This window comes from Ochotona princeps, chromosome 10 (assembly GCF_030435755.1).
Source record: "Ochotona princeps isolate mOchPri1 chromosome 10, mOchPri1.hap1, whole genome shotgun sequence".
In the NCBI taxonomy this organism is placed as follows: domain Eukaryota; kingdom Metazoa; phylum Chordata; class Mammalia; order Lagomorpha; family Ochotonidae; genus Ochotona; species Ochotona princeps.
This window is the reverse complement of record NC_080841.1, coordinates 55485462-55512286: the sequence shown is the minus strand read 5'-3', so window position 1 is coordinate 55512286 and position 26825 is coordinate 55485462. Positions and strand designations below refer to the sequence as shown.

Below are 26825 nucleotides of genomic sequence, written 5' to 3'. Positions count from 1 at the left end.
TTGTAATGTACCAGCCAGTGCAGGGTCAGGTTCAGTCCATCACCTGCACCAGACAGACTACTTACTGGTGGATGCAGCTGCTCTCAGACTGGTAGGTGCTGTGGCCTCTCCCAGCCCAATCCACAATAGGCTTTGCATTCATACATACCAGTGGGAGCCATGGCCAAGTCCAGGATGACTCCCTATAACTCCCCTCAGGCCCACCTCCAGCCCCAGTTTTTGCATGTGCCAGGCATGTGCTGCAGCCCAGCTCAGTCCATCCCACACCCCATCCAAGTATTGTACACACTCATGGGTACTGCAACTTAACTCAACCAGATCTGGCCCACACGTACATAGATATGTGATGCTGCCTTTACCTGCCACTGGCCGTGGCTGTCATGCTTACCAGCAGGAGCTGCATCTCATCAGGAGAGTGTCCACAATTCTCCGACCAAGCCCGCGCCCAGCCCCAGATCTTGCATGTGCTGCTGAGAACTTCCATGCAGTCTGGCGTGGCCCACCCACAGTCTCAGCAATCACTGGTGGGTGTTACAGCCTAGACCAGCTGGGAACAGCCCACACACCGTCCTGGCTCTCTTGCCTGCCAAAAGGTGCTACAATCTGGCCCAGCCCAGCCTGGTACCAGACCTGGCCCACACAAATGTTGACCATGCTGCAACTCTGCCTGGCCTGGCCTACCCCCAACCCTGACTTGTGCTCCACAGTGAGAGCTGTGGCATAGCAGGGGAAGCAGAAGAAGCAGAACAGGCCCAGGATCTCACGTGTGCCAGTGGGTGTCATGGACCTGCATAGCATGGTCTGTCCTCAGTCCTGGTCTTTGCATGTGCCAATGGGTGTTGCAGCCTGACCCTGCCTGGCCTTCTCTCAGCCCCAGATCCTGGAGGTGTCAGGTGGGTCCTATCAAATGAGTCTCACAGTCCAGCCCAATTTGGCACATTACCACCCCCGGCTCCCCTGCAAATCAGGGAGTGCTGTAGTCCCAAAGGGGTGAGCACAGATCCCCTACAGAATCTGCCCCTAGATCCAGTTCTCTAGCCTTCTGGTGGGAGCTGCAGCCCAGCCTGACATGGCCCACCACCTGCTCTGACGCTTGTGGGTGGGTGCTGCAGCCTAGCCGAGCCAAGCATGACCCGCAGCTCCAGCTTTCATGCGCTCTGGTAGGTGGCAGATGATGCTATTTAGCCCAGCTAAGGTCTCCCATAGAAACAGGTGCCTTGGCCTGACCCAGACGTGCCCTGCAGTTTTTACCCTCTAAACCACTCTGTCTCAGCTCCTTCACCTACCTGTGAGGGCATTTGCTGAGTCTGGGAAAACCTGCAAAAATCAGTCCTATCAAATAGCCGCTCCCACACCTACAGGTCCCAAGACCTCATCCCCTTGGCAATTTGCAGTCCCTCTGCTTGGGGATTGGGGTGGCATGTCCAGGCCTGGTGTTCCCTGTCTTTCCCACATATCTTTAATAAAGAAGAAGAATAGGAAACTATGCTGGCAGATGGGTATAATTAATACAAATTTGGCATTAACCAGGCCCAGAATGCCTGACAACTACTGGCTGCTTTTCTGCCAGCAGTGTAATACTTGCTTAGGTACAAGGCAACCTAGGCAGTTGTCTACAGCTGTGAATACACTCATTCTATAAAAATTAAAGATTAAAAATCTAAAAAAATCCCAATATTATTTGGGGGAACTAATAAGTGAAAAAGCTAATCCTTCTTTGTCTAATCAGTCTGAACTATTGTGTTTCTAATCTATATTTCTAAGACCTTGCTGTAAAACATCTGTGATAAAATATTCCCTATAAGCTTTAAATCTAATATATGAAACTAATCTGAATACTCATCTCACACTCCATTTAATTTTTCTATGTATATTCTTTGGTTAATGGTGCCATACATCCCATTCCTCATTCCTTATACAAATATAATCAATACGGATTTGTGTGTGTGTGTTTAAGATTAAGTTATATGGACCTGGTGCAATAGCTGGTGGCTAAATCCTCATCTTGCATCCACCAGGATCCCATATGGGCAGCACTTCATATCCTGGCTACTCCACTTCCCATCCAGCTCCCTGCTTATGGCCTGGGAAAGCAGCAGAGGACAGCCCATAGCCTTGGGACCCTGCACTACATGGGAGACCTGGAAGAAGTGCCTGGCTCCTAGCTTCAGATTGGCTCAGTTTCGGCCATTGTGGCTTCTTGGGGAGTGAACCAGCAGACAGAAGATCTTTCTCTCTGTCTCTCTTTCTCTCTGTAAGTCTTTCTAATAAAAATAAAATAAAATCTTAAAAAAAAAGATTTATCTATATAGTTGACAAAGAAGTAGAGAGAATCTTCAATAGTCCAATTCATTTCCCAAATGGCCACAATAGTCCAGAACCAGGAACTTCATCCTGGTGTCCCACATGGCCTTGGCCATCCTCTGCTGCTTTCCCAGGAGCATTAGCAGGCAGCTGAATTGGAGGCAGAGAAATGGGGACTTGAACAGGCACTCTGGTAGGGGTTTGCTTTGCTACAGTGAAGCTCTCAGTAAGTCTCTGAAATACCTTGCGTGGGTACCCTCCCCATCTCCCTGCTACAGCCTTTTTTAGACCTTATCAAGTCCAACTCAGATTCTGGCTAACTGTCTCTTAATCTCTGTCCCTTAATTGCTTCTAATATCTGGTCTCCTACTGACTTTAGAGAGTTCATTTCAAACACAAACCAAATCCTAATGCTTCAATTTCCTTGCTAGAGATCCTTTCAAGACAATGATTGGCCCATGAGGAGGGCAAGGGAGCGGATACTTCCAAGCCATGTGTATCTATTGAGATTTAAGTTCTGTATATATTCCTGCAAAATAAGTAAATGTATATAATGTATTATATGTAATATATATTATTGTGTATAGAATATATTATTTCTTTCTCTCATCCACTAATGATTATATCAAAATGTTATAGACTAATTATTATGTACAAAATGTTATGTATTATAATATAAAACCATACATATGATTTTATATTTACATTAAGCACTCCAAGGAAGAAAAAGGCAAGTAAAATAAAAATAGAAATTCTGAGGTTTTTACCTTGATGGATCAATCTCACATTCCACTTTCTGCCAAGCCACTTTGGAAGCCAATGTCTTAAGAGAATAAAAACAAACAAACAAAAAAAAAAAAATGGAGGGGCTGGTGCCGAGGCATAGTAGGCTAAGCCTCCTCCTGCTGTCTAGACTTCAACCAGTATTCCATCATGAAGTGCCGGCATCTCAAGCTGAGACTGAACTTCTGAGCCACTATGTTTCCCCAGAGTGAAATTCTCAGTGTTGAACAGGAGATCTGAATCAGGACTCCTGGCTATACATGAAGTTTTGTTTCCTGCTCCCTCCTTACATCTCCAGGTTCTAGCCATATCACATTACCTGCATAGACTAGGATCCTCTCTTCAGGGTGTATATCTTGGCATCATCTAGAGTCCTCTTGCTTCTATGAATATTTCCAAACTAGTTAGCTCAAGTATTATTTACACAAGTAAACCACTATTTTAAAATAGCCATCCCTCTTTCCCCTGCAAATATTGAATTAGGCTTCTGCCTCTACCTGGGTTCCCATAGCAACTCTGATCACCCACTCATATTATAGCATTCATTGTGCTCTACTGGAATAATTTGTTTGTGTTTGTGTTTCCTATAAAATGGAAAGCTTCTTGAGGCCATGGTTTGTATCATCAATCTCTGTGTTCTAGGGCCAAAGAAGGCATTAGTAACATTTTGATATAATAATTAGTAAGTGAAGGAGAGAAAGAAATCGGTGTGCTGAAGCAGGAAAGCATGGGATTAAATGTGACAATCACAGTCAGGAATTTCATTTTATTTACCAAGCAATATGCCAGCTCTTTTTTTTGAAGATTGATTTATTTATTTATTTATTTATTTATTTATTTTGGAAAGGCAGACTTACAGAGAGAAGGAGACACAGAGCAAAAGATCCCCCATCTGTTGATTCACTCCCCAAGTGGCTGCAATGGCCGGAGCTGCGCCAATCTGAAGGCAGGAGCCAGGAGCTTCTGCAGGTTCAGGGTCTCAAGACTTTGGCCCATCCTCTACTGCTTTCCAAGGTTGCAAGCAGAGTTGGATGGGAATGAACCGAATAGGCCAGCAGTTAACAGAGGAGTCTATAGGATTCCATGCTTCTTTTTGTGGCTGCCATTAAAGTTAATTCCGCTAACACGAAGAGGTTGAGTGGATGGATGGAGAGAGATATAGATGTCTCTATCTTACTGCACTATAATCATCAGTCTACCCAGCGCTTCCATGTAGCAAATGCTATTGCTCCTATTTTAAACGGTGGAAGAACTAGAGTTTAGCATAGCTTAAAAATGTGCCAGGCAGTCTGGTGCAATGGCTCAATGGCTAAATCCTCATCTTGCAATCCAGGATCCTGTGTGGGTGCTGCTTTGTGTCCTGGCTTCCCATCCAGCTCCCTACTGGTAGCCTGGGAAAGCAATTAAGGATGGTCCAAAGTCTTGGGACCCTGCACCTACATGGGAGACCCAGAAGAAGCTCCTAACTTCAAGTCAGCTCATCCCTTTCCATTGTGGCCACTTGGGGAGTGAACCCGCAGATGAAAGATCTTTCTCTCTACCTCTTTTTCTCTCTGTAAATCTGGTTTCCCAAAAATTAAGTAAATAAATCTTTAAAAAAAGAAATTAAATCACACAGTATCTATCTTTTAAAAATAAATACATAAATGAATGTTGGCATCACATAGCACAGAGCTGAGATTCTATTTGGTAGTTGTGGGATCCTGGCACATTATTTTTATTGGGAAGGCACATCATATTTATGGAAAGAAGAAAGACAGAAAGATCTTCCATCCACTGCTTCACTCCCCAAATGGCCACAATGACTGGAGCTGAGCCAATCTGAAGCCAGGAGCCAGAAGCCTCTTTTGGGTTTCCCATGTCGGCACAAGATCCCAAGGCTTTGGGCGAGCCTGGACTGCTTTCCCAGGCCACTAGCAGGGAGCTGGAAGGGAAATGGAACAGCTGAGACACAAACCAGTGCCCATATGGAATCCCAGCACATGCAAGGCAAGGACTTTAAGCCACTAGGCTACCACACCAGGCCCCATGTCAACATTTAGTCTTTAATTTATTTGCTACTATTCTAGAATGTTCTGAAAGACTAGGTTTAATGGGAGGAGCTCCATCTTAGGTGAGAAAATGCCACTGCTTCGCCCGTGAGAGTGGAGCCCAGCCAAGAAACCACATTCTGCTTGACAAAAACTCTCGAACCCCTGCCTATGCTGTTCAAACATGACTAGGAGAAAAATGAGTTTTGCCTGGCCCAACAACAAAGGCAGGCAGAGTTAGTGATTAACAATTTTTCTGTGCAGCAACAAAGGGTTGTAAAGTTAGTCATTAGTAATTTTTTATCCTTAAGATGGCTCTGCATAGCTCGGTCTCCCTGAATCCGTTCCACTTTGTGGTTTTTGCCTTTTAGCCCGCTGTTCTGTAGTTCATGGTCTTTGGAGCATGAGCCACTCTCCCCTGCCGGCAATAAAGGACTTGGCAGATCCTGATAGGTACCTGCAGCCCCTCTCGGCTCATTTGGGTACCGCATTTGGAGGCTCTAGCAAGATCAGGAGCCCATCCTGGAGAAAATCTCCCTGGATTGGTGCTCAGGCCACAAGGGGGCGCCTCCTGAGAAGTTCCAGGGCCCCAAGTCATGGACCCTAACCAGAGTGTCCAGGACCAACTTCTTTACTGACTCAAGTCCTCTGGTAAGTGGACATCCTGGTGTTTTGATTGACTAATTCCCGTGTTTTAGAGTTCTGACGAGGTGAGAAGGGGCCAACACAGTCTCCTCTCCACCTGAAAATGATGCCGTTTGGACAGGAGACATTGCTTTGGTTAAGGGAGGGTCTTCTGGACAGCCCTCAGCCTTACTGGTAAGTGAGCCCACATTTTGTTAAGCAAAAGTCTCTTGTTTCCCTCACACCCTTTAGTTGGTTTTGTCTCTTATTTATTACCTCCTTTAACACTACAGCGTTTGTGTTGTCCTGTTTCCAGTCCTTTGTGGACCCTCATTCTTGTAATGTCTGTGTAGTCTTGTTTCTAATCCTTACATCATAGTTTAATATGAGAGGGAGTAAGTCTCCACCCTGTACTCACCTTCAATGTAGGTTAAAAATTGTGAACCTGGTGTGATGGCTCAATTTGCTAAACTCCACCTCCAAGCACTGGGATCCCATATGGGAGTTAGTTCCTGTCCCAGCTGCTCCACTTCCCATCCAGCTCCCTGCTTGTGGCCTGGGAAAGCAGTCGAGGATGGCCCAAAGCCTCGCCCTGCGCCCACGTGGGAGACCTGGAAGAGGCTCTGGGCTTCTGGCTTTGGATCGGCTCAGCTCTGGCCACTGTGGCCACTTGGTAGTGAATCGACAGATGGAAGATCTTCCTGCCTCTCCTCTCTATATATCTGACTTTCCAATAAAAAAAAAATTTTTTTTTAAAAAGCTACCTAAAAGACTACCTAAAAGTAAGGTTAAAATCTAATATGTTCTTTTTTTTAAAAAAGATTCTTTTCAAAATAGAAACAAAGTGAAAAATGCAATAAAACTTGTAACGTTTATGTGTGATAAAACATTTCTTGCTGTATTTACAGAATTTTCTTAAAAATTAACATTAATATTAAAGATACACTGACATAAAGTCTAGTCCTCTGTAAATCTGATCGTTTGTTTTCAAAATGTTAGTAAACATGAGACTACTCTTGATCTCTTAATTTCTTTATTTTAAAAACTTATTTTTATTGGAAAGGCAGATTTGCAGAGAGGACAGGCAAAGATTTTCCATCCACTGGTTCACTCCCCAAATGGCTGCAATGGCCAGAACTGAGCCGAAGCGAAATCAGGGTTAGCATTAGGGCTAGGAGCCTTTTCTGATCTCCCACGAGGGTGCATGGTCCCAAGGCTTTGGACCATCCCGCACTGCTTTCTCAAGCCACAAGCAGGGAGCTGCATGGGAAGTGGAGTAGCCAGGACTCAAACCTGCGGCCCTATGGGGTTCCCGCGCTTGCATAGAGGGTTAGCCAATTGAGCCATCCCCCTGGCTTCTTAAAGGGTATTGCCTTGTGCCTCCAAGTGTCCCTTTCCCATCTGGGCTCCTTGTGGTTTTCCTTGCCTCAGGCAGCCAACGTGATTGTGCAAGGTCGCTTCCTGCAGAGGAGCGAGGGGTGAGTACTTGCAGGCCTTAAGGACATCCCGGTTTGCACTAGCAGCCGGAGGCGATCCTTGGGAACCTTCTCCAGCCCCAGGCCGCTCCACATCGCTGTCCGCGGGGCGTGTCTTTGCCGCGCCGGCCAGGCCACAGCCCCGGATGGGCTGCGAGGGCCAGGCCGCTCGGCCTATCGGACGCGGGGGCGTTGGCTGGGCAGGGGGGCCCACGTGACGGACTCGGGGCGCCCGTGGCCGCCGAGCTGTCTGCGCTACCCGGAGCCGCAGCCGGACCTGGGTGCTGGGCTGGTCATGGCCTCGGCCGCCGTGGCAGCTGCACGACGGGGCATAAATCAAGCTGCCCCGCTTCTCCTTCGGCGCGGCTACCAGACCGAGCGGGGCGTCTACGGGTACCGGCCCAGGAAACCCGAAAGTCAGGGGCCCCAGGGCAGCCTGGCGCGCCACCCAGGTGGGGCCGGGGCCCATGGGTGGACTCTGGGGACTCCAGGGGGCTTCCATACCTGTCTTGTGCTTGGGTGTAGGTGTAGGCGGTGTCGGTTCCTTGGAGACCGGCCACTGGCCTAGGTGTGCCACCCACGGGGAGGAGGACAAAATATGGACATGGGCTTTGTGCTCCGTTGTCCACGGGGTGGGGGGGGGGGTCTCAGCATTGGCGTCACCTCTGAGTTGCTCTCCTCATCTTCTTAGTGCTGGCAAGGATGGGGGAGGGCTGGCCTTTCCTGGTTTATAAACACGTGGAAACTGGGCTTTCTGTGGGAGAATAAAGTTCTGAGGTGCCGCAACTCTGTTAACCTAGGACATAAATGCTTTTCCAGAGCCGTCTGCAGGGCTCCCACGTGAGCAGGGAGCCGTAGGGTCCAAGTTCAGCTGACTGGGAAAAGAGGGCAGGAAGTTCGAGGTCTTCCACGATAGCTTGGTATTACCTAAACCTGGGTAGACTCTTACTTTAAATTCAGAGTTTAAACCTCTTTGCTGAACCTCAAACCATTTTTATAAAATGATTGAGTATACATGAATATCAGTTGTATTTTTATTTTTGTTATTTTGGGGGGCTATCTGTTCCGTGCTTGTGTGCTAGACTCTGGTTTTGAGTGTTTTGTGCTCTATTCTGTGTTCATCCTCACAGATTAGATGAATACAGACCAGTTATTAGAGGAAACTCACCTTAGGTTCCATGTGAGATCAGCGTAGGCATCTGCTTCTTCATCTAAATGCCTGGCCTTTGGATTTTTTTCCCCCCTTTAAAGTAGAGTTACAGAGAGAGAGACAGGATCTTCCATCCACTGGTTCATTCTCCAAATAGCCATGATGGCCAGCACTAGGCCAGGCTGAGCTGGTGCCCTTATGGAATGCCAGCATTGAAGGTGGTGGCTTAATCTGTTGTGTTTCAACGCCAGCTTCTGGCCTTTGAATATTGTACCACACACTTGGTATTTTGTTCTTCCCCTCAGGGGGAGTTTACAAGAAACCTCATTTCTAATACAATGGAGTTATTTTTTAGGGGAGCCATTTTTGAGGATTAATTGCAAATTCTTTGCATTTGTTGAGACTACATGTTTTATTTCACTTTGGAAATTGAGTATTTAGAATTTTATATGTCATTTATTCTCAGCCTTGAATGTACATTCAAAATGTTTAAAATGCCAGACCTCACTTCTTTCGATGTTTAATTTAGTGTTTCAGGCGAAGTTCAGACATCTGTATCAATGTTTATTCACTTGTTTACCCGTACCTGACAGGCAGAATGACTGAGAGAGGGTGAGTGGGAGAGTGAGGCAGTGGTCTTTCACCCGTTGATTCACTTTTAAATGCTGGGCCAGGCCAAAGCCAGGAGCCTGGAACTCCAACCACTCTCCCATGTGGCTGGCTAGAGCCCAGACAGTCGGACCATCATCTACTGCCTCTTGTGGTGCACTAACGGAACTGGACCAGAAGTGGACACTACAGTCTGAGATGCTGGCATGCCACACAACAGCTGAACTCCATATACCATAACACCTGCCCCAGGGGGAAGAAAGTGTGTGTGTGTATGTACAGGGACCCTAGGTGATTCTCTGCAGGATACCTTTGACAATCTCTTCTTCATTTGGCATCTTATTAGTGTGTGCTTACCACACAGTTGTGTGATCTCATTTGAGGTTTTCCCTCATTGCAGGAAATCTCTGTGTGTTTGCTGTTAACATGTTTTTTAAAAAAGGTTTATTTATTTTTATTGGAAAGTCAGATATACAGAGAGGAGGAGAGACAGGTAGGAAGATGTTCCATCTGCTGATTCACTCCCCAAGTGGCCAGGACAGCTGGAGCTGATCTGATTCGAAGCCAGGAGCCAGGAACCTCCTCCAGGTCTCCCATGCAGGTGCAGGAGCCCAAGGCTTTGGGTCGTCCTTGACTGCTTTCCCAGGCCACAAGCAGGGAGCTGGATGGGAAGCAGGGCTGCCAGGGCATGAACTAACCCCCATATGAGATCCCATGCTGAGAACTAAGTCTTGCTTGGAAAAACCCAGGGATATTGGTTCTCAACTCACCAAATGTGCAAGAGTAGCAGGATCGTCTTGGGAGTTTGGGGGCTGTTTTGAAATGTCTCTGGAGTTGATCTTATATGTGATCCTTTAGCTCTCCCCTCATCACCAGATTGTTTGTTTCCCACCATCACCCCAGGCCCTTGCTAGGAGTGAACCTGCTGACCTTTCAAATGCTTGGTGTTGAGCTAGAGTAAAACAGCAGTGCAGGATCTTGTGGTCGTGGGAAGGGCCAGCAGAATGTGTGCTGGAGAGCAATTGTTTCAGGCACAGTTGGATCCCTCCTTATGTTTTGTTGCTAAAGACATCCATTCGGCTTTTATTTTCCTTCTTTAAAGTATTTTGAGTAAAACTCAGAGGCAGGTAGGCCATTGTGTCACTTTCTTTTGAACTGTCATTGCCTGCATCTCTGTAACAAGTTTTTCTGTTTCAGAGCATTCCTTTGTCATAAATGTTTTTGTAGATCATTGTGTCCTAGGCATTGTGCGGGAGACCGAGCGAAGCTAAGTTGCATATGCCTTATCCAGAGTGTTTGCTACTGATCCTGTAACCTGGGAATGCAGAATTCAAAATCCACAGCCTTTCCAGGGCCATTGTGTTTGGAGGAGGGCTGAGTCTACAAAGGTTGCCTCTTCAGAACCAGCTGCTGCTTACTTCTGTGTCTTTGACCTCACAGGCTTTGCATCGCAGGCCTGAGAACACAGGACACATTGTCTTCTAACTGCGGAACTGGATTTCCCTACATCTCTGCTTGTTGATTAGCTAATTCCCATTGGACTTTATCTTGCTGTAGGACAGTGATGGGAAACAACGCGTATATACTGCAAAACTATAATCTTAAAGGCAGGCATTTTGCCTTTCAGCATGTTACAAGTGACACCTTTACCAAAAGCTGTAGACATAATAGATTGGCTTCCTAGGCAGAGATAGCTGCTTCTTTAATATCTACTGCCTGACTGAGAAAGCGATATCCTTTGGGTTTTAGGTTCTGTAATGTCAGCAACCCACCCCAAGCACCAAATTCTATATTACAGAGTGTGAGTTTAGGCATGATGACAGAGACCTGAGATAGCAATAGCCTAAATAAGATGAGTAAAGATGTGTGTGACTTCTCTGCCCTGCAACATCACAGAGTTCAAGTTCCTTCTATATTGTTCCTTCACCCTCTTTCGGGTGTTGTGCTCAGCTCTGATCCTGGATTGTTGCAAACCTACATGCTGACCAGCAGCAAGGAGGAAGCAACTGCTTCCTTCTGGGTACCTTCTTATTGACCAAAGCTTAGTCATGAGGTTACTGTGGCTACTGGGAAGGTTAGGAAATGGATCCCTCTGCATGGTGGCCCTATGCAACTCTGGATCTCCAGAGAAGGGAGAATGGGGGTTGAGATTAGAACAGTCTCTGATCTAGATGTATCAGAGAAACCCGAGTCAAACAATCCACACTCGATTTTTTCACTTCACACTTCATACAAAATCTCAAGCACTCTTACTTCTCAAAGCCTTGCTTTCTTCATGTGCAATTTTTGCTGTTTTAGATGCTAACTTAGACGTTTAATGCTAGTCTTCTACAAAAAAACAAAAAACAAAAAACAAAAAACTGATGGGTTCTCGGATTCTGTGAAAAGATTTCAGAGGGTCTGTGGAACTGTATGCAATGCTCTGTGTGTATGTGTTTCCAGATAAAGTTATCCATGACCTTAGAAAGGTAAATCTGCTAGCCTAGTGGCAATTGTGATTTATAACCTATACCCTCGTTCTCTTGTTGGAATGTTGCTTTTGCTGTGTCATTTTATAAACGCTAGTCTTCAAAGGCTTTACTTTGCCTTTCAGCATTAAATGCAAATTCTTTTATTCGATATTTGAGTTTCTTAACACAGTCTGCCTTCTTCATTTAAAAAAAAAAGATTTATTACTTATTTTTTTATTGGAAAGTCAAATTTACAGAGTGAAGGAGAGACAGAAAGATCCTCCATCCACTGGTTCACACCCCAAGTAGCTGCACAGTCGGTGCTGACCAATCTGAAGCCAGGAACCAGGATCCTCCTCCAGATCTCCCCTGTAGATACAGGGTCCCAAAGCCTTGGGCCATCTTCGACAGCCCTCTCAGGCCACACGCAGGGAGCTAGATGGGAAGTTGAGCAGGTGGGACATGAACTGGTGCCCACATAGGATTCCAAGTGTGCAAGGCAAGGGCTTTTTAGCCACTAGGCTACCGTGCTGGGCCCTCATTAAAAAAAAGTAGAAATGTTTATTTGATAGGCAGGATAACAGAGCTGCAGAGAAAGAGAAACTCTTCTGTTGATTATTGTTTGACTCCACAAATGGCCAGAGTGGCTGGTCCAGGCTGAAGCCAGAAGTCCAGAACTCCCTTTGGGTCTCCCACACTGAAGACAGGGACCCAAACACGAGGGCTGTCTTCTGCTGCCTTCCCAGCTACATTAGCGGAGAACCAAATCAGAAATGGAGCAGCTGACGTTCAAACTGAAGTTCTGATATGGGACACCAGTGTGGCAAGCACTGGCTTAGCCTACAATGTCACAGTGTCTGCACAGTGTTTTTTCTTCTTTTTCTCTTTCCAACTTCATCCAAGTTCTTGTCCCTTATCTAAGCTTTTCCACTTGTTACCCGTTTTCCTTGGCTTTTCTCCATTGCCATGTCCTGTGTAATATCTTTCCAGACTTCATGCTTTCCTAATATGAGCTACCTCACTTCTTTTTGATACAATCCCAGACTCTGGTGACTTCTCTCTCTTTTTTTTTTTCTTTCCTTCTTTCTCTTTTTCTCTCCTTGCCTGCCTGCATGCTTGCCTGCCTTCCTTACTTCCTTCTTTCCTTTTTGTCTTTTTTCCCCTGATATTTATTTATTTTATTTATTTTTTTAAGGTTTATTTATTTTTATTTGAAAGGTAGATTTCAGAGAGAGAAGGGGCTATATAGAGAGGTCTTTCAAATAAAAATAAATCTTTTCTGTTTGTTTTTTTTCTTCTTTTTTGTTAAGTAAAAATAAGTTTTAAAGAAGAGACATAGTGAAATGGGAGGCATCGGTATGGAGCCTCCTCAGGCCTCCTTGCACTTCATGGCTCTTTTTCCTGTAAGTGTTTCTCTTGGCAGAAACCCGTGCTGTGTAGGATGAACACAGCATTCATTATGACTACTTTTGTAGGAAGCATTTTTTAAAAATGCCGAGTGTGCTTTTTGTAACCTTTTGGGTAGCAGTGACTTCACGGTTAAAATTTGACCTGTGATGAGTGTTCTTTGTAGCTAGCTGTTAGTAACCACTTGTACTTTAACCTCTGTAAACCACGGTTTCCAAATAAACTTGAATTTATTTACTAAAAGGATCCTACTTTAAACTGGAATGACAATTCCCCGATATCTATTTTATCACAAGGCAGGTATTCGGCGCAGCAGTCCAATGCCGCCTGGGAAGTTGATGGCCCGTGTTGGAGTGCTTGGCTTGCATCATGGCCCTTTGCTTCTGATCCAGTTTCCTAGTAACACATGCCGTAGGAGGTGGCAGGTGATGACTCGAGTGTTGTGTCCCTGCCACCCAGCCCCGATCGTTGTGGGCATTTGGGAAGTACTCCAAAGCATGGAAGATCATGCTCTGTCAATCTCTGCTTTCCAAATAAAATCAATAATGATTTGCAGAATTAATTCTGGAGGATTGGGGGCTAAAAAATTCATCCTGGAAGGTTTGGAGCTTCCTTTACGAAAAACGGCAGACTTTAGAGAGCACTAAATCATGGGAACCGAAAATCCGAGCAGTGTCTAGTTGTTGGGGTTGTCACTGTCTGTTGGTAATCAGAGTAGTTTCAAGGATCTTGCTTACGGGAAATAGCAGGAACCTTCTCTGGAGTCATAGGAAAAAAGTTGAGAACAGAATACAGTAGATACTTTTGAAAATAGAATCCTAGAGCACAAATACAGACCAAAAATGGCCAAAGAGATCAACCAATTTACTTATAAGAAAAAAGCAGTGTTTTAATGATGTCTAGTTCTCTCATCCCTTTTCGTTTAGGCTCATCGTTTTCCCCTTTCAACTTTCACTGTGGCATAATGGGTAGAATATTGAACTGAGGTCAAATACACTTGAGTTCAAGTTCCAGCTTCTTCATGCTCCCTGATTTTGTTATTCTTTGTCAGCTGCTTAGCTCCTTTGAGCCTCTCTCTCTCTCTCTCTCTCTCTCTCTCCTATTTTTCTTTAAAGATTTATTTACTTGAAAGAGTTGAGAAAGAAAGAGAGAAGAAGGGAGAGTGACAGTGAGAGACCTTCTATCCCCTAGTTCATTCCCAAGATGGCTGCAATGGCCAAGGTGAACCCTTCTGGTTTTCCCAAGTGGGAGGCAGAGACCCAAACATTTGACCTAGCTTTTCCTGCTTTTCCAGGATGGAGCTGGATAAGAAGTGGTGCAGCTGGGCTGCCAGCATCACAGGCAGTGGCTTAACGTGCTATTCCACGACATGGGCCCCAATCCTCGTTTTACCCTTTTGCAGAGGATTCCTATTCCAAAGTTGTTACAAGGATGTGCGTAAAAATAAAAATTCATTCCAGTGCATAACAGAAGGCAGTACTCAATACGAGCACTATATTTTATTACTAATTGGTGAGCCTTCTTTCTGTATATTGGTGAGGATTTAAGAAACAATCAGGAAGTTGCATTGTGGCACAAGGAGATGGCATTGTGGCACAATGAATTAAGCCACCATCGGAATGCTGGTATCCCATGATAGATGCCAGTTGGAGTCCCGGCTGTTCTACTTGGAGCCAGCCTGCTACTGGTGCACACCCTAGGAGGGAACGAGTGATAGCTCAAGTGATAGATCCATGCCACACAGTGGCTCAGTAGGCTAATCCTCCCCACCACCCACCGTGGCACCAGCATCCCCTGTGGGTGCTGGTTCATGTCCCAGCTGCTGCTCTTTGATTTAGCTCTCTGTTGTGGCTAGAGAAAGCAGCAGAGGATGGCCCGAGTATTTGGGTCTCTGTCATCTGTGTGGGAGACCCAGATGAAGCTCTTGACTCCTGGCTTCAGCTTGGCCCAGCCCTTACCATTTTTGCTTCCTGGGGAATAAATCAGCAAATGGAAGATCTCTCTTTCTTTATAAATATATTAATATGTTAAATATACAATGTACAAATAAATTTATATATTTATATGAATGTATCTTTATTTAATATGTAAATATATTTATATGCACTTATATAATATATAAATATAATATGTTTATGTATACAAGTAGCCATATAAAATATTTATCTATATACAACATATTCATACATAAGAATATTTTAACATATTTAACTATGTATTAAACATGTAACCACTTATGATATATTAAACATTTTAAATATGTACATATTTACATGTATGTCTATTTGGATTTGCATATATTTGCATCTATTTACACATATATGTGAAATGTGTATGTATGTATGTATATATATACTTTTTTGTATATACATTTAAATATAACATGTTTAACTATCCAATGCCACAACAGCTTCTTTGTGACGTTGAATGTTGTACTGGGTGGGCATTTCCTAAACTGCTCGTTGTATTTCTCTACCATACAGTTGATCATGGCCTTGCCCGATTGGTGACAGTTTACTGTGAGCATGGTCACAAAGCTGCCAAAATCAACCCTCTCTTCCCTGGACAAGCCCTGCTGGACAGTGTGCCTGAAATCCAAGCCCTCGTGCAGACCCTCCGGGGACCCTTCAGTACGACTGGTAAGGAACCTTGAGCAGAGAACTGCCCAGATGAGGGAGAAGCCTTCCTGTCTTGAAGAACTGGCATGGAACTGGGGTTTCCAATGGGTGTGGGGAGACAAGAAGCCGGGAACCTGGAACCTCTTCCGGGTCTCCCACGTGGGTGCAGGGTCCCAATGCATTGGGCCGTCCTCTACTGCTTTCCCAGGCCACAAGCAGGGAGCTGGATGGGGAGTGGAGCTGCCGGGATTAGAACTGGTGACCATATGGGATCCCGGGGTGGTCAAGGCGAGGACTTTAGCCACTAGGCCATGCCGCTGGGCCTGCCATTCAATATTCTTAAGATACATGAAAGAGGGCCCAGCAGCATGGCCTAGCGGCTAAAGTCCTCGCCTTGAAAGCCCTGGGATCCCATATGGGCACCGGTTCTAATCCTGGCAGCTCCACTCCCCATCCAGCTCCCTGCTTGTGGCCTGGGAAAGCAGTAGAGGACGGCCCAAAACTTTAGGACCCTACACCTGCGTGGGAGACCTGGAAGAGCTCCTGGCTTCTGGCTTTGGATCAGGGCAGCACCGGCTGTTGCGGTCACTTGGGGAGTGAATCATTGGATGGAAGATCTTCCTCTCTATCTCTCCTCTCTGTATATCTGACTTTGTAATGAAAATAAAAATAAATCTTAAAAAAATAAACAATATTGAATGGCTCACTCACATTTTATTTATTTTTGTTCTTTCATCCACTGATGGACATTCTGGCTGCTTTTTTTTTTTTTGCTTCATTCAATCTTCAGAGCTAACCTCTGAGTGACCTTGATTGTACCACCGTGTCAATTTAAAAATGGGGCACAGAGAAGTCATACAACATACAAAACAATTTTTTTAGTGTTAGCTAGCAACATATCTAAAGTTTATTGTGAGAAGTTGTAAGCAACCTAAAGTAAATATTGGTTTGCTAAGATCATGTTGTAGGATGAGGTAAGTAACGGATTTGGTATTTAGCTCAGGCCCTATCAAACCTCCCCTTTCTGTGATTTTCAGGAAGATTGTTTTTTACTTTTAAATGTTGCTTTTCTAGTTCTGTTTTTTAAAAAACAGAAGAACATGACTATACTTTTTAAAAATAATTTATTTATTTATTCATTAGAAAAGCCTTTATAGAGTCTGGTGCGATGGCTCAGTGACTAAATCCTCTCCTTGCAAGTGCCAGGATCTCATATGGGCACTGGTTTGTGTCCCAGCTGCTCCAATTCCCATCCAGCTCCCTGCTTGTGGCCTGGGAAAGCAGTAGAGGATGGCCCAAAGCTTTGGGACCCTACACCCTCGTGGGAGGCTCAGAAGAAGCTTCTGGCTCCTGGCTTCAGATCAGCTCAGCTCCGACAGTTGCAGCCACTGGGGGAGTGAACCAGTGGATGGAAGATCTTTCTATCTCCCCGGCTCCTCATAAATCTAATCTGCCTTTCCAGTAAAAAAGTAATTTTTGTTTTCTTCTTAAAAGGAGTGTTTCCTTTGATTCTATTTTCTAGGATTATTGAACATGGGGAAGGAAGAGGCCTCTCTTGAAGAAATACTAGCCTATCTCAATCAAATCTATTGTGGGCAGATTTCAATTGAAACCTCTCAACTTCAGAACCAGGAAGAGAAAAACTGGTTTGCCAAGAGATTTGAAGAGCTGAAAAAGGAACCATTCACTACGGAAGAGCGGAAACATCTGTCCAGGCTAATGCTAGAATCTCAGGTGCATAAGCAGAAGCTCATTTCCTATAAACACATGTCACCATGGAAGAGAGGGGATGAAGGCATTAATTCTAAACTTCCCTTCACTGATTCAGCACAGTAGAAAATGTTATTTACATCACTTGATGCTGAACAGAAAAAAATACTTTTTTATGTATTTGCGTGCTCCACAAAGATGACAAAAATCCTTTAGATCTCATTTCTCTCTTCATTATCTGAAGAGATGAAATAATATGCCGTAAAGCAAACCTGATACAAACTGAGGGATCTCCATCCCCACACGGTCTATGATGAGAACTCAGGCATGTCGAGGTGAGAAGTCTCTTTCCTGGAGTTTGGATGTTTTGTGAACTGGCTTAACTAGTACTGAAGAGCACCTCTATGAAAATGAAGTCCTGGGAAAGGCAAAAGTCTAAGGCCTGGGTGCTAGTCTAGGAGAACACACATTCTCAGGGCCTTCTTGGGCTAGGTTACTCTAGGTTATCCTGTTGGCTGTCCGTGTTGACTACCAGTGTCCTTGGCAGAACTTGACTATTCCGTCCAACTTCCTCTCAGATAGGTGGTGTAAGGGAGCAGCCACTTGAACAGTGTGGGGATCTGCATACAACACCCCTCACCCTGTCTGCTTTCTGTTTCCTGGTGTGGTGTTCCATAGGAGTTTGACCACTTCTTGGCCACCAAGTTTGCCACCGTAAAGCGGTATGGAGGCGAAGGGGCAGAAAGCATGATGGGGTTTTTCCATGAGCTGCTGAAGACAGCTGCCTACAGTGGGATAACAGATGTCATTATTGGGATGCCTCACAGAGGGAGGCTTAATTTATTGACCGGCCTTCTGCAGTTTCCTCCAGAGGTAAAGTTCTTTTTTGTGGTTCTTACCAGCTTATATACAATTGACTCTTAAGATCAAACTACTCTGGGTGGTCCTTCTCCCTTTGTTTCTTCCCTGACCCCGGATACAGGGGGAAAATGATGATATTAGTGTGGAAACAATGGTCTTACCACTTTCCTGCAGCCCTTGACCCTTTGTACCCTAATCAACTAAGTAAGATTTTTTAAAAAAAAAAAAAAGATAAAACTTGTGAGCATAGTAACCGTTTCTTTTTTCTTTTTCTTTTTTTTTTTTTTTTTTTTTTTGTGCCTGCCGCTCTCACAGCACAGAAAAGTACAAGTTGTGCAAGCCAGGGGTGCAGGCACCCAGCCTGGTGAAGGAGCTGGTGAAGAAACCAGCATGGGGTGGAGTGGGGTGGGGTGGCGTGGGGTGGGGTGGCATGGGGTGGGGCGACGTGGGGTGAGGCAGGGTGGTGGTATCCCAGTGGGTCAAGCCGCAGCCTGCCAGGCAGATGTCCTATATGGGTGCTGCTTCATATCCTGGCTGCTTCCCCCACAGTCCAGCTCCCCATAGTAACCATTTCTTTTAGACAGTCCACTAAGCACAGGATCCCAGGGCCCAGGGTGTAGATTAATTAATCCGCAGACTTGATGTTGACATGTAGGCCAGGTATTGAGGTTGACTTGCAATGTATCCTTCTGTGGGTCCCCACTTCTCTCACTGAAATTGAAGATCAGTTTGTTTTCTCAAGGATGACATGTGAGTGAATAATTTCTGCTCTGTGGAGCCTGATTTTGATTTAATGAAGTGTCCTAATAAACATGAAGATCTTTGTGATTTTACCTTCCTAGAATTCATAGGTCTGTGTATGTTCAGACTTAATAGTTAGCAGATTGTAATAAAATCCAATAATCCATTATCATCTTAATAGGCCATGCAATAAAGTGCTTTTAATTTCAGTGTTCCTGTCCATTCTAACTCAGCTGCTTTGTTAAGCTTCTCAAAAGCTTGAGGAGTGAAGATTTTTATGTCAAGCAATATTAGAGAAGCCTTGAAAAAATATATGCATGCACGCACACATATGTATATATAAAATAGTTACATATGTCATGTGAAAGCCAGAGTTACAGAGAGAGAAAGAGAGAGTGCTCTTCCGTCTTCTGGTTCACTTCTCAAATGGCCGCAATGGTCAGAGCTGAGACAGTCAGATTTACATAACCAGCAGGTTCTTCCTAGTCTCCCATGTGGTTACAGGAGACCAAAGAGTTGGGCCATCCTTGGCTGCTTTTTATGGCCATTAGCAGGGAGCTGGATTGGAAGTGGAGCAGCTGGAATTGGAAGCAGTGCCCGTATGAGATGCCAGTGCTATTGGCAGAGGCTTAGCTTGCTACAACAGAACACTGACCCTTAGAGAGAGACCCAATAGTTAATAAGGCTTTGGTCATGAGGTATAGGTGAATCTCACTACTGTGCTGATTTAAGAAATTAAAAATACATAAAAATGTTAAAGGGCTGTTCAAGTTGAAGTGAACATAGCTAATGGAAGGCTGATTTAACTTCAAACTATTAGAAAATACATGTCATGTTGGGTATAAGGGCCCATCTTTGTCACAGTCATCCACACCTGTTATTAGTTTTTAGAAACACTGAGCTTAGAAAGGCAAAACATGGCAGACTAAAAAGTTTGAGAGATGGAGGCATGTGCTTCAGTACATGCTAAAATTCTTTAGGTAAAAATTGTGTTCTTAAAATCTTCCAGACAAAAGTTACCCCAATATGCAGAATTGGTTTAAGTTATTATTTATAGGAAAAGAAATATATATGTACACCTGTGTATGCACACACCCACATTCCTATACTATGTGAGTATATATGATCCTATTTCTAGGTACCGGAGGTTAATAAGTTGTTGCAAGCTTTGGGTGATTCCGACAGTTTGAATGGTTTATAATAAGCCTGTATTCATGGCAAATAACTTGCTTTGGGAACAAGGTTTGTGATTTTCTAGCTAAGGACCTTTTTCAGCTGACTTGCCTGTCCTTGTTTGCTGGTTTTCAAAATGGTTGGTAGCATCTATGCCAAAGAAGACTGTGAAAACGAAGTGAAAGAATGTGTGCAGAGAAAGCTTCTAGGAATTGGACAGTGTTAAGTCTTCAGGTCTGACTTGAGATGAGTAGTATACTTCATCTCCCGTGTAAAAGAAATTATATTCTGTTTTATTTGTTTTCTCCCTACCTTTAATGAAGTGTGTATCAGCCAAATTTTTGCAAATGTAAGCAATTCAGTCAGAAATCCATGTATATTTCTAAATAATGCACATGTATAATCATTGTAAAAGCATCTAGGTGAAGTTTATTCTTAGTCACCACCATGATGTAAGACTTTTTTCTTGTGTGTGAACTTGTAACAGCTGATGTTCCGTAAAATGCAAGGTTTAAGTGAGTTTCCGGAAAACCTCTCGGCCGTTGGCGATGTCCTGTCTCACCTGACTTCCTCTGTGGACCTGGACTTTGGTGCACATAGTCCCCTCCACGTCACAATGTTGCCCAACCCCTCGCACCTCGAAGCTGTGAATCCTGTGGCTGTTGGGAAGACGCGTGGTAGGCAGCAGTCGCGACAAGATGGTGACTACTCTCCGGACAGTTCAGCTCGGCCTGGGGACAAAGTCATTTGCCTGCAGGTACTCACAGCTTCTGGGAAGTGGGGCCGGAGGTGGGGAAACCCAGGAAGAAAGGATGGCGGGGTTGGGAGGTCTGAAAGGAAATTGCAGGCATTCAAAGTGAAATTGAGATAAACCTTTTGGGAATTGAAGATTCTGGGGTCCTTTCAAAAAATGAATAGATGGGAGTTTCAGTCCCCAAAGAACTGACTTTCAGGGTTGCTGCTACATTTTTCCTTTTTTGACTTGTGATTAATTGAGAGGTTGTCTGTAGACATCACTATTATTTAAAAAAATTATTTGAAAATAGAATTACAGAGACAGAGGGAGAGAAATCTGCTGCGTTGCTCCCCAAATGGCTACAACAGCTAGGATTGGGCCAGGCTGAAGCCAGCAGCCAGAAGCTTCTGTAGGGTCTCCCACATATGTGCTGGGGGTACCCGAGCACTTGGGCCATCCTCTGCCACTTTCCCAGGCACATTAGCAGGGAACCTGATCAGAAGTGGAATAGCCGGTACTTGAACTGGTGCTCACATGGATGCTACCACTGCATTTGGTGGCTCAATCCACTGTGCCACAACACTAACCTCCTCTGCTACTTCCAAGAGGACAGACATCGTTGCTTCCCTGAAAGGGAGGCCCTCTAGACCATATGTATTAGGTATATGTCTGATAATGCACAGAAACTTGTATTCCGTTGGCTTGTTCAATAAAAAACAAAGGCCTTTGACATTAAGGCAAACAATGCAAGTTATTAGTGAGGATTTTTCTTCATCTACTTTCCCTTCTCCACTTTTTTGGAGAGTGAAACAACAGAGGTAAAATCTTTGTCGCTCCCCAACCCTATCTCTCTCTGTTGCTCTGTTGCTCTTTCAAATGAATGTATTTATTTAAAAAACATATGCCTGGGCCCGGCGTGATAGCGTAGTGGTTTACGTCTTCGCCTTGCACACGCGGGGATCCCATACAGGCGCCGGTTCTCATCCTGGCAGCTCCACTCCCCATCCAGCTCCCTGCCTGTGGCCTGGGAAAGCAGTCGAGGATGGCCCAAAACCTCGGGACCCTGCACCTGCGTGGGAGACCTGGAGGAGGTTCCTAGCTCCTGGCTTTGGATCGGGGCAGTACTGGCCGTTGCGGTCTCTTGGGGAGTGAATCATTGGACGGAGGATCTTCCTCTCTATCTCTCCTCCTCTCTGTATATCTGACTTTCCAATAAAGAAAAATAAAGAATCTTAAAAGAAAACCCAACATATCCCCTTCTCTACCATCTGCCCACCAGGTTGTGAAGACACTGTTATCCAGCATGTTTCATACATTCCAGAAGGCAGCACATTTGTGACCTTCACTTATAATAGTATTTTGCATTTTCCTCAGATCCTCTGTTCATTTGCGTATGCTGTATTTTCTTCCGTATCACTTTGTCTTTGCTGTCATTCACTCTCCTTCCTGTTCATCATGGGAGCAAGGGTTGAGTGATGTTACCACTGATCTGAATCCTGGAAACTTGTTCCATTGACTACAAAGTATGAGGCCAATGAGTAAGTAGACAAGAAGGCAATTTTAGCAGTTTAATGAAAAAGTAATTAGAAAAAAATTTCTTTTTTTCTAAAAAAGTACACTGATAAATCAGATAGACATCTTGATAAAGGACTGAGAGCCAGGGTGAATTCAGACTAGGGTTTTTATGGACGTGAGTTAGGGTCTGTGTTTCATCTCCCGCTTTCCTCTTTTGGGAATGTATGTGTAGGGGGATTTCTGGATGTGAAATTCCAATGAACAGACCACTCTGGACCATGCTGACCATCAAGGTTCCTGTGTGTTGGGAAGTGATCCAGGAGGTGGAAGACCTCTCTGTCTCTCCTTCTGTCTATGAATCTGACATTCCAATAAAAATAAATAAGTCTTTAAAAGAACTATATCGGACCAGCTGTATTACTCCTCTAATTCAATGAATTCCCTTTGGTGAAGGACAGGCATGGGCACCTGGGGCTGCGAAAGGCACAGAAGAGCCTTGGTCCTGCTTCCGGGTCTTGTTTCCTCATTCCGTTGCACTGAAAATTATTTTCTTTAAGAAAATTCTCACTTTCTGTGGCACTGCTTGCCCACATGGACTCATCTCTACCCGGCTGTCTTGACAATGTGAGCTCTCTGCAGCATTTCAGGACACGAGGTGCATGGGGAGAGGAAGATTTCACTGTGTTGCATCATGTCACTCCTCGTGCAGAACTCCAGCAGTTCCATTTTCCTTAGTGTTACTGTATAGTCACTGGAATGTTTCATAAAATAACGAGCATAGGCAATGACAAGGGGTAGAAGTAATGAGTTGGCTGATGGTGGCTATACAAAGAAGAGCACTAGTTTAACATCGTTGCAGTTTCTTTAGGGATAATACTAACCCTTCTGGGAAACCCTATATTCTGTAAATTTTTAGGAGAGCAAGGAGGTAGTAAAATGGTATTGGTTTTTATTCCTATTAGTATTTTAAAACAATTCATTCCAATCTGAAAATTTAGATTTCTTAATCCCATTTGTTCCTTTTCTTTTCTTTTTTCATTTCCCGGTGGTTTAGGTTCATGGTGATGCTTCTTTCTGTGGTCAAGGGATTGTTCCTGAAACATTGACACTCTCTAATCTCCCACATTTCAGAATTGGCGGGAGCATCCACTTGATTGTCAATAATCAGCTGGGTTACACTACTCCGGCAGAAAGAGGGAGGTCCTCCCTGTACTCCAGTGACATTGGTGAGTATTGCAGGCAGGATTTGTTGTGCTGCAGTCAGACTAGAAACGTCACTGAAAATCATGAGCCTCACTGCTTTTGCCACTGTAAATGTTGGCTCAAGATTCAGGTAGTGTTGCCAAGTTGTTATCTAACAGACACTAAAGATCCATTGTAGAACTTCTCTTTGGAGAAAGAGATTTCTAGGCTGCATCCTTTAATGAGCTCCCTTACCCCTGCCACTTATTATTCTTTTCAAGTTTTATTTATTTTTATTGGAAAGGCAGGTCTACACAGAGAAGGAGAGACAGAGAGAGAGGTCTTCCATCTGCTGCTTCACTCCCCAAGTAGCTACAACTGCCAGAGCAGAGTCGATTTGAAACCAGGAGCCCGAAGCTTCTTCTGGGTCTCCCATGTGAGTGTAGGGTCCTAAAGCTTTGGGCCATCTCTACTGCTTTCCCAGGCCATCAGCAGGGAGCTGGATGGGAAGTGGAGCAGCCAGAATGTGAATCAGCACCCATATGGGATCCCGGCAGATACAAGGTGAGGATTCAACCACTAGGCTATCCCTCTGGGCCCTGAAAGGCAGATTTTTACAGAGAGAAGAGATAGATAAGTCCTTTCATCCACTGATTCAGTCCCCAAATGGCTAGAAGCCTCTTTCTAGTCTCTTTCGTGATCTCCCATGTGAGTTCAAGGTTGCGAAGACTTGGGTCATCCTCCACTGCTTTCTACCCAAGGAACTGGATCAGAAAGGAGCAGTTGAAATGCAAGCCAGTACTCATATGAGATGCCAGTAATACAGGGTGGAAAATGATCTGGATGAGCCACTGTGCTGACCCAGTTACCGTTTTATCTTAGTAAGAAGGATAGTAGCAATCATAACAGCAACAAATATTAACTCTTATGTACCTGGTACTTTTAAACACTAACCTTTTCTTTTAAGGTTTATTTATTTTTATCAGAAAGACAGATTTACAGAGAGAGAGGAGAGTCAGAGAAAAAGGTCTTCCATCTGCTAGTTCACTCCCAAAATGATCACAATGGCCGGGGCTGAGCCAATCCAAAGTCAGGATCCAGGAGCTTCTTATGTGTCTCTCACGCAGGTGCAGGGTTCCTAGGCTTTGGGGCAACCTCTACTGCTTTCCCAGGCAATGAGCAGGGAGCCACATGGGAAGTGTACACAAACTGGCACATGCAAGGTGAGGATTTAGCCATTAAGCCATTGTGCCAGACCCAAGCACTAACATTTTATAAAGAGGAACTCATTTCGTCTTTGCAATGTCAACGAGAGCTAGGCGTTTTCAACCAAGGTTTGTGCATAAGTAGACTGAGATTTGCAGCTTTACCAAAGTCACATACAAAGTTAGAAAGTTGGACTCTGAATTTTAAGTTAATAACCATGTCAGACTTCCCCTGAGGGTCTGGGCCCTCTCCCTGTGCAGACAGAAGGATTTGGAGAGATGCTGATGTTTTTCTGGGATAACTGGTCTGCTTCATCCCTGTCTTGTTTACTCCAGGGAAGCTTGTGGGCTGTGCCATCATCCATGTCAATGGAGACAGCCCAGAGGAAGTGGTACGTGCCACACGGCTGGCTTTTGAATACCAGCGCCAGTTCCGCAAGGATGTGATTCTTGATTTGCTGTGCTATAGACAGTGGGGCCATAACGAGTTGGACGAGCCTTTCTTTACCAACCCAGTCATGTACAAAATCATCAGGTATGATTGAAAGCCTCCCCAACAGAAACTCTTTGATCCTTATTTTCAGTAAATACGCTCAGAGAGATGACCAGCTTCCTTGGTGTGCCCACAACATGAAATTTTCAAGGCTGACTGACACAGTCCTTGGAAAGCTGGGATGGTCACACCATGTGTCTCCAGCATGCTCCTGATGTTCTTCAAACTCCATGTGTCTCCTCAGTAGCCCAAGAATGGGCAACTGAACACATAGCAGGTGGGAACACTGGAGTATGAGGAGTTAGGCAAAGCCTTGCCAGAAGTTACTTGCTGTGGCATTGGCATGATCACGAATAGAACCTCCACAGTTCTGCTCTGTGACCTGTTGACGTAGACCTGCTTTGTGCCCTGGTGAGAGGTAACACAGGGGATAGGGATTTTCTCATTTTTACTTTTTGTATTCAACATCTATCTTTATTTAAAAATTATTTTGTTTCATTTTTAATGCTGTTTACATTGTGAGAAGGATGGATGTCCATGTGGGCCACTGATTGGGGGGAGTTTGATATATATATTTTTTTTAATAAAGGAGGTGCTGAAAGGGCGATAATACAGATCTAGCTTGTAAATAACCACCCACAACTTGCCTGATCAGTAAAAAACTCTAGCAATTATTTCTATCTGGATGTAGATGAAATTTATAAAGAAAGGGGCTGGTGGTGTTGTGGAATGCCCATTAAGTCACTGCTTGTGATACCAGCACCCCACATCTAATTTGATTCCAGCTGCTGTGCTTCCCATTCAGCTCCCTGCCAATGCACCTGGGAAAGTAGTGGAAGACGGCCCAAGAATTCAGGCACCTGCCACTCACAGAGACCAGAATGGAGTATCTGAATCCTGGGTTCTATCTAGTCAGCTGTGGCTGTTGTGGCCATTTGGAGAATGAATTACCAGATGGAAGATCTCTTTCTTTCTCTCTCTCTTTGAATCTCCTTCTCTCTGTCACTCTGCCTTTCAAGTCAATTAATCAATTATCTTCAAGAAAAAAAAAGTTTATAGCTTGTTCTTTTTTGCTTGCCTGGAAGATATTGTTACTCTTGAGTGCCTTTACTTAATCAATTACATTTCTCTTTTTGATTTAAGTTTCATATCAAGTTATTGAGGTCAAAGTCACATAATGTAAAATTGAATACTTTTAAAAAAAGATGTATATATTCATTTATTTAAAAGTCAGAGTTACACAGAGAGAAGAAGAGAAACACAGAGAGATCTTCCATCCGGTAGTTCACTTCCCAAATGCCTGCAAGAGCTAGGGCTGGACCAGCCCTAAAGCAAGAAGCTAGGAGCTTCTTCTGGGTCTCTTACATGGGTGGCTTGGGCACAGAAACTTGAGTCATCCTACATCGCTTTCCCAGGCCATTAAAGGGAGCTGAATGAACTAGAGCAGCTGGACATGAACCAGTGCCCATGTTTGATGCCAGCATTGTGGGCAGAAGATGTACCGGCTTTGTCACTACTTCAGCCCATAATATTAATTATATTAAAGTGGATGGTTTATTAATCACATTCACAATGTGTGTAGCTACCATCTCTGTCAGTTCTCAGTTCAGAAACTTTTTCTAAGTGCCTTTTTTAAAGGATTTATTTATTTTTATTGGAAAGAGATTTACAGAGAGAAGGAGATGCAGAGATAGATCTTCCAAACACTGGTTCACTCCCCACATGGCCATAACACCTGGAGCTGAGCTGATCTGAAGCC

The 26825-nt window shown here is 44.4% G+C and overlaps 1 protein-coding gene across 1 annotated transcript in view; it reads left to right on the top strand.

The window, feature by feature from the left end:
• Positions 1 to 7382: 7382 nt before the first annotated feature.
• The window catches only part of DHTKD1 (dehydrogenase E1 and transketolase domain containing 1), a 41999-nt gene continuing 22556 nt past the window's right edge, over positions 7383 to 26825 (top strand). Inside the window, exons 1-7 of the mRNA XM_004578461.3 lie at positions 7383 to 7668; positions 15316 to 15471; positions 16973 to 17184; positions 17839 to 18033; positions 20423 to 20692; positions 23241 to 23412; positions 24910 to 25108. Of these exons, the coding sequence (XP_004578518.2) occupies positions 7512 to 7668; positions 15316 to 15471; positions 16973 to 17184; positions 17839 to 18033; positions 20423 to 20692; positions 23241 to 23412; positions 24910 to 25108 (1361 nt within the window). The 5' untranslated portion in view covers positions 7383 to 7511. The remainder of the gene's footprint in view (positions 7669 to 15315; positions 15472 to 16972; positions 17185 to 17838; positions 18034 to 20422; positions 20693 to 23240; positions 23413 to 24909; positions 25109 to 26825) is intronic.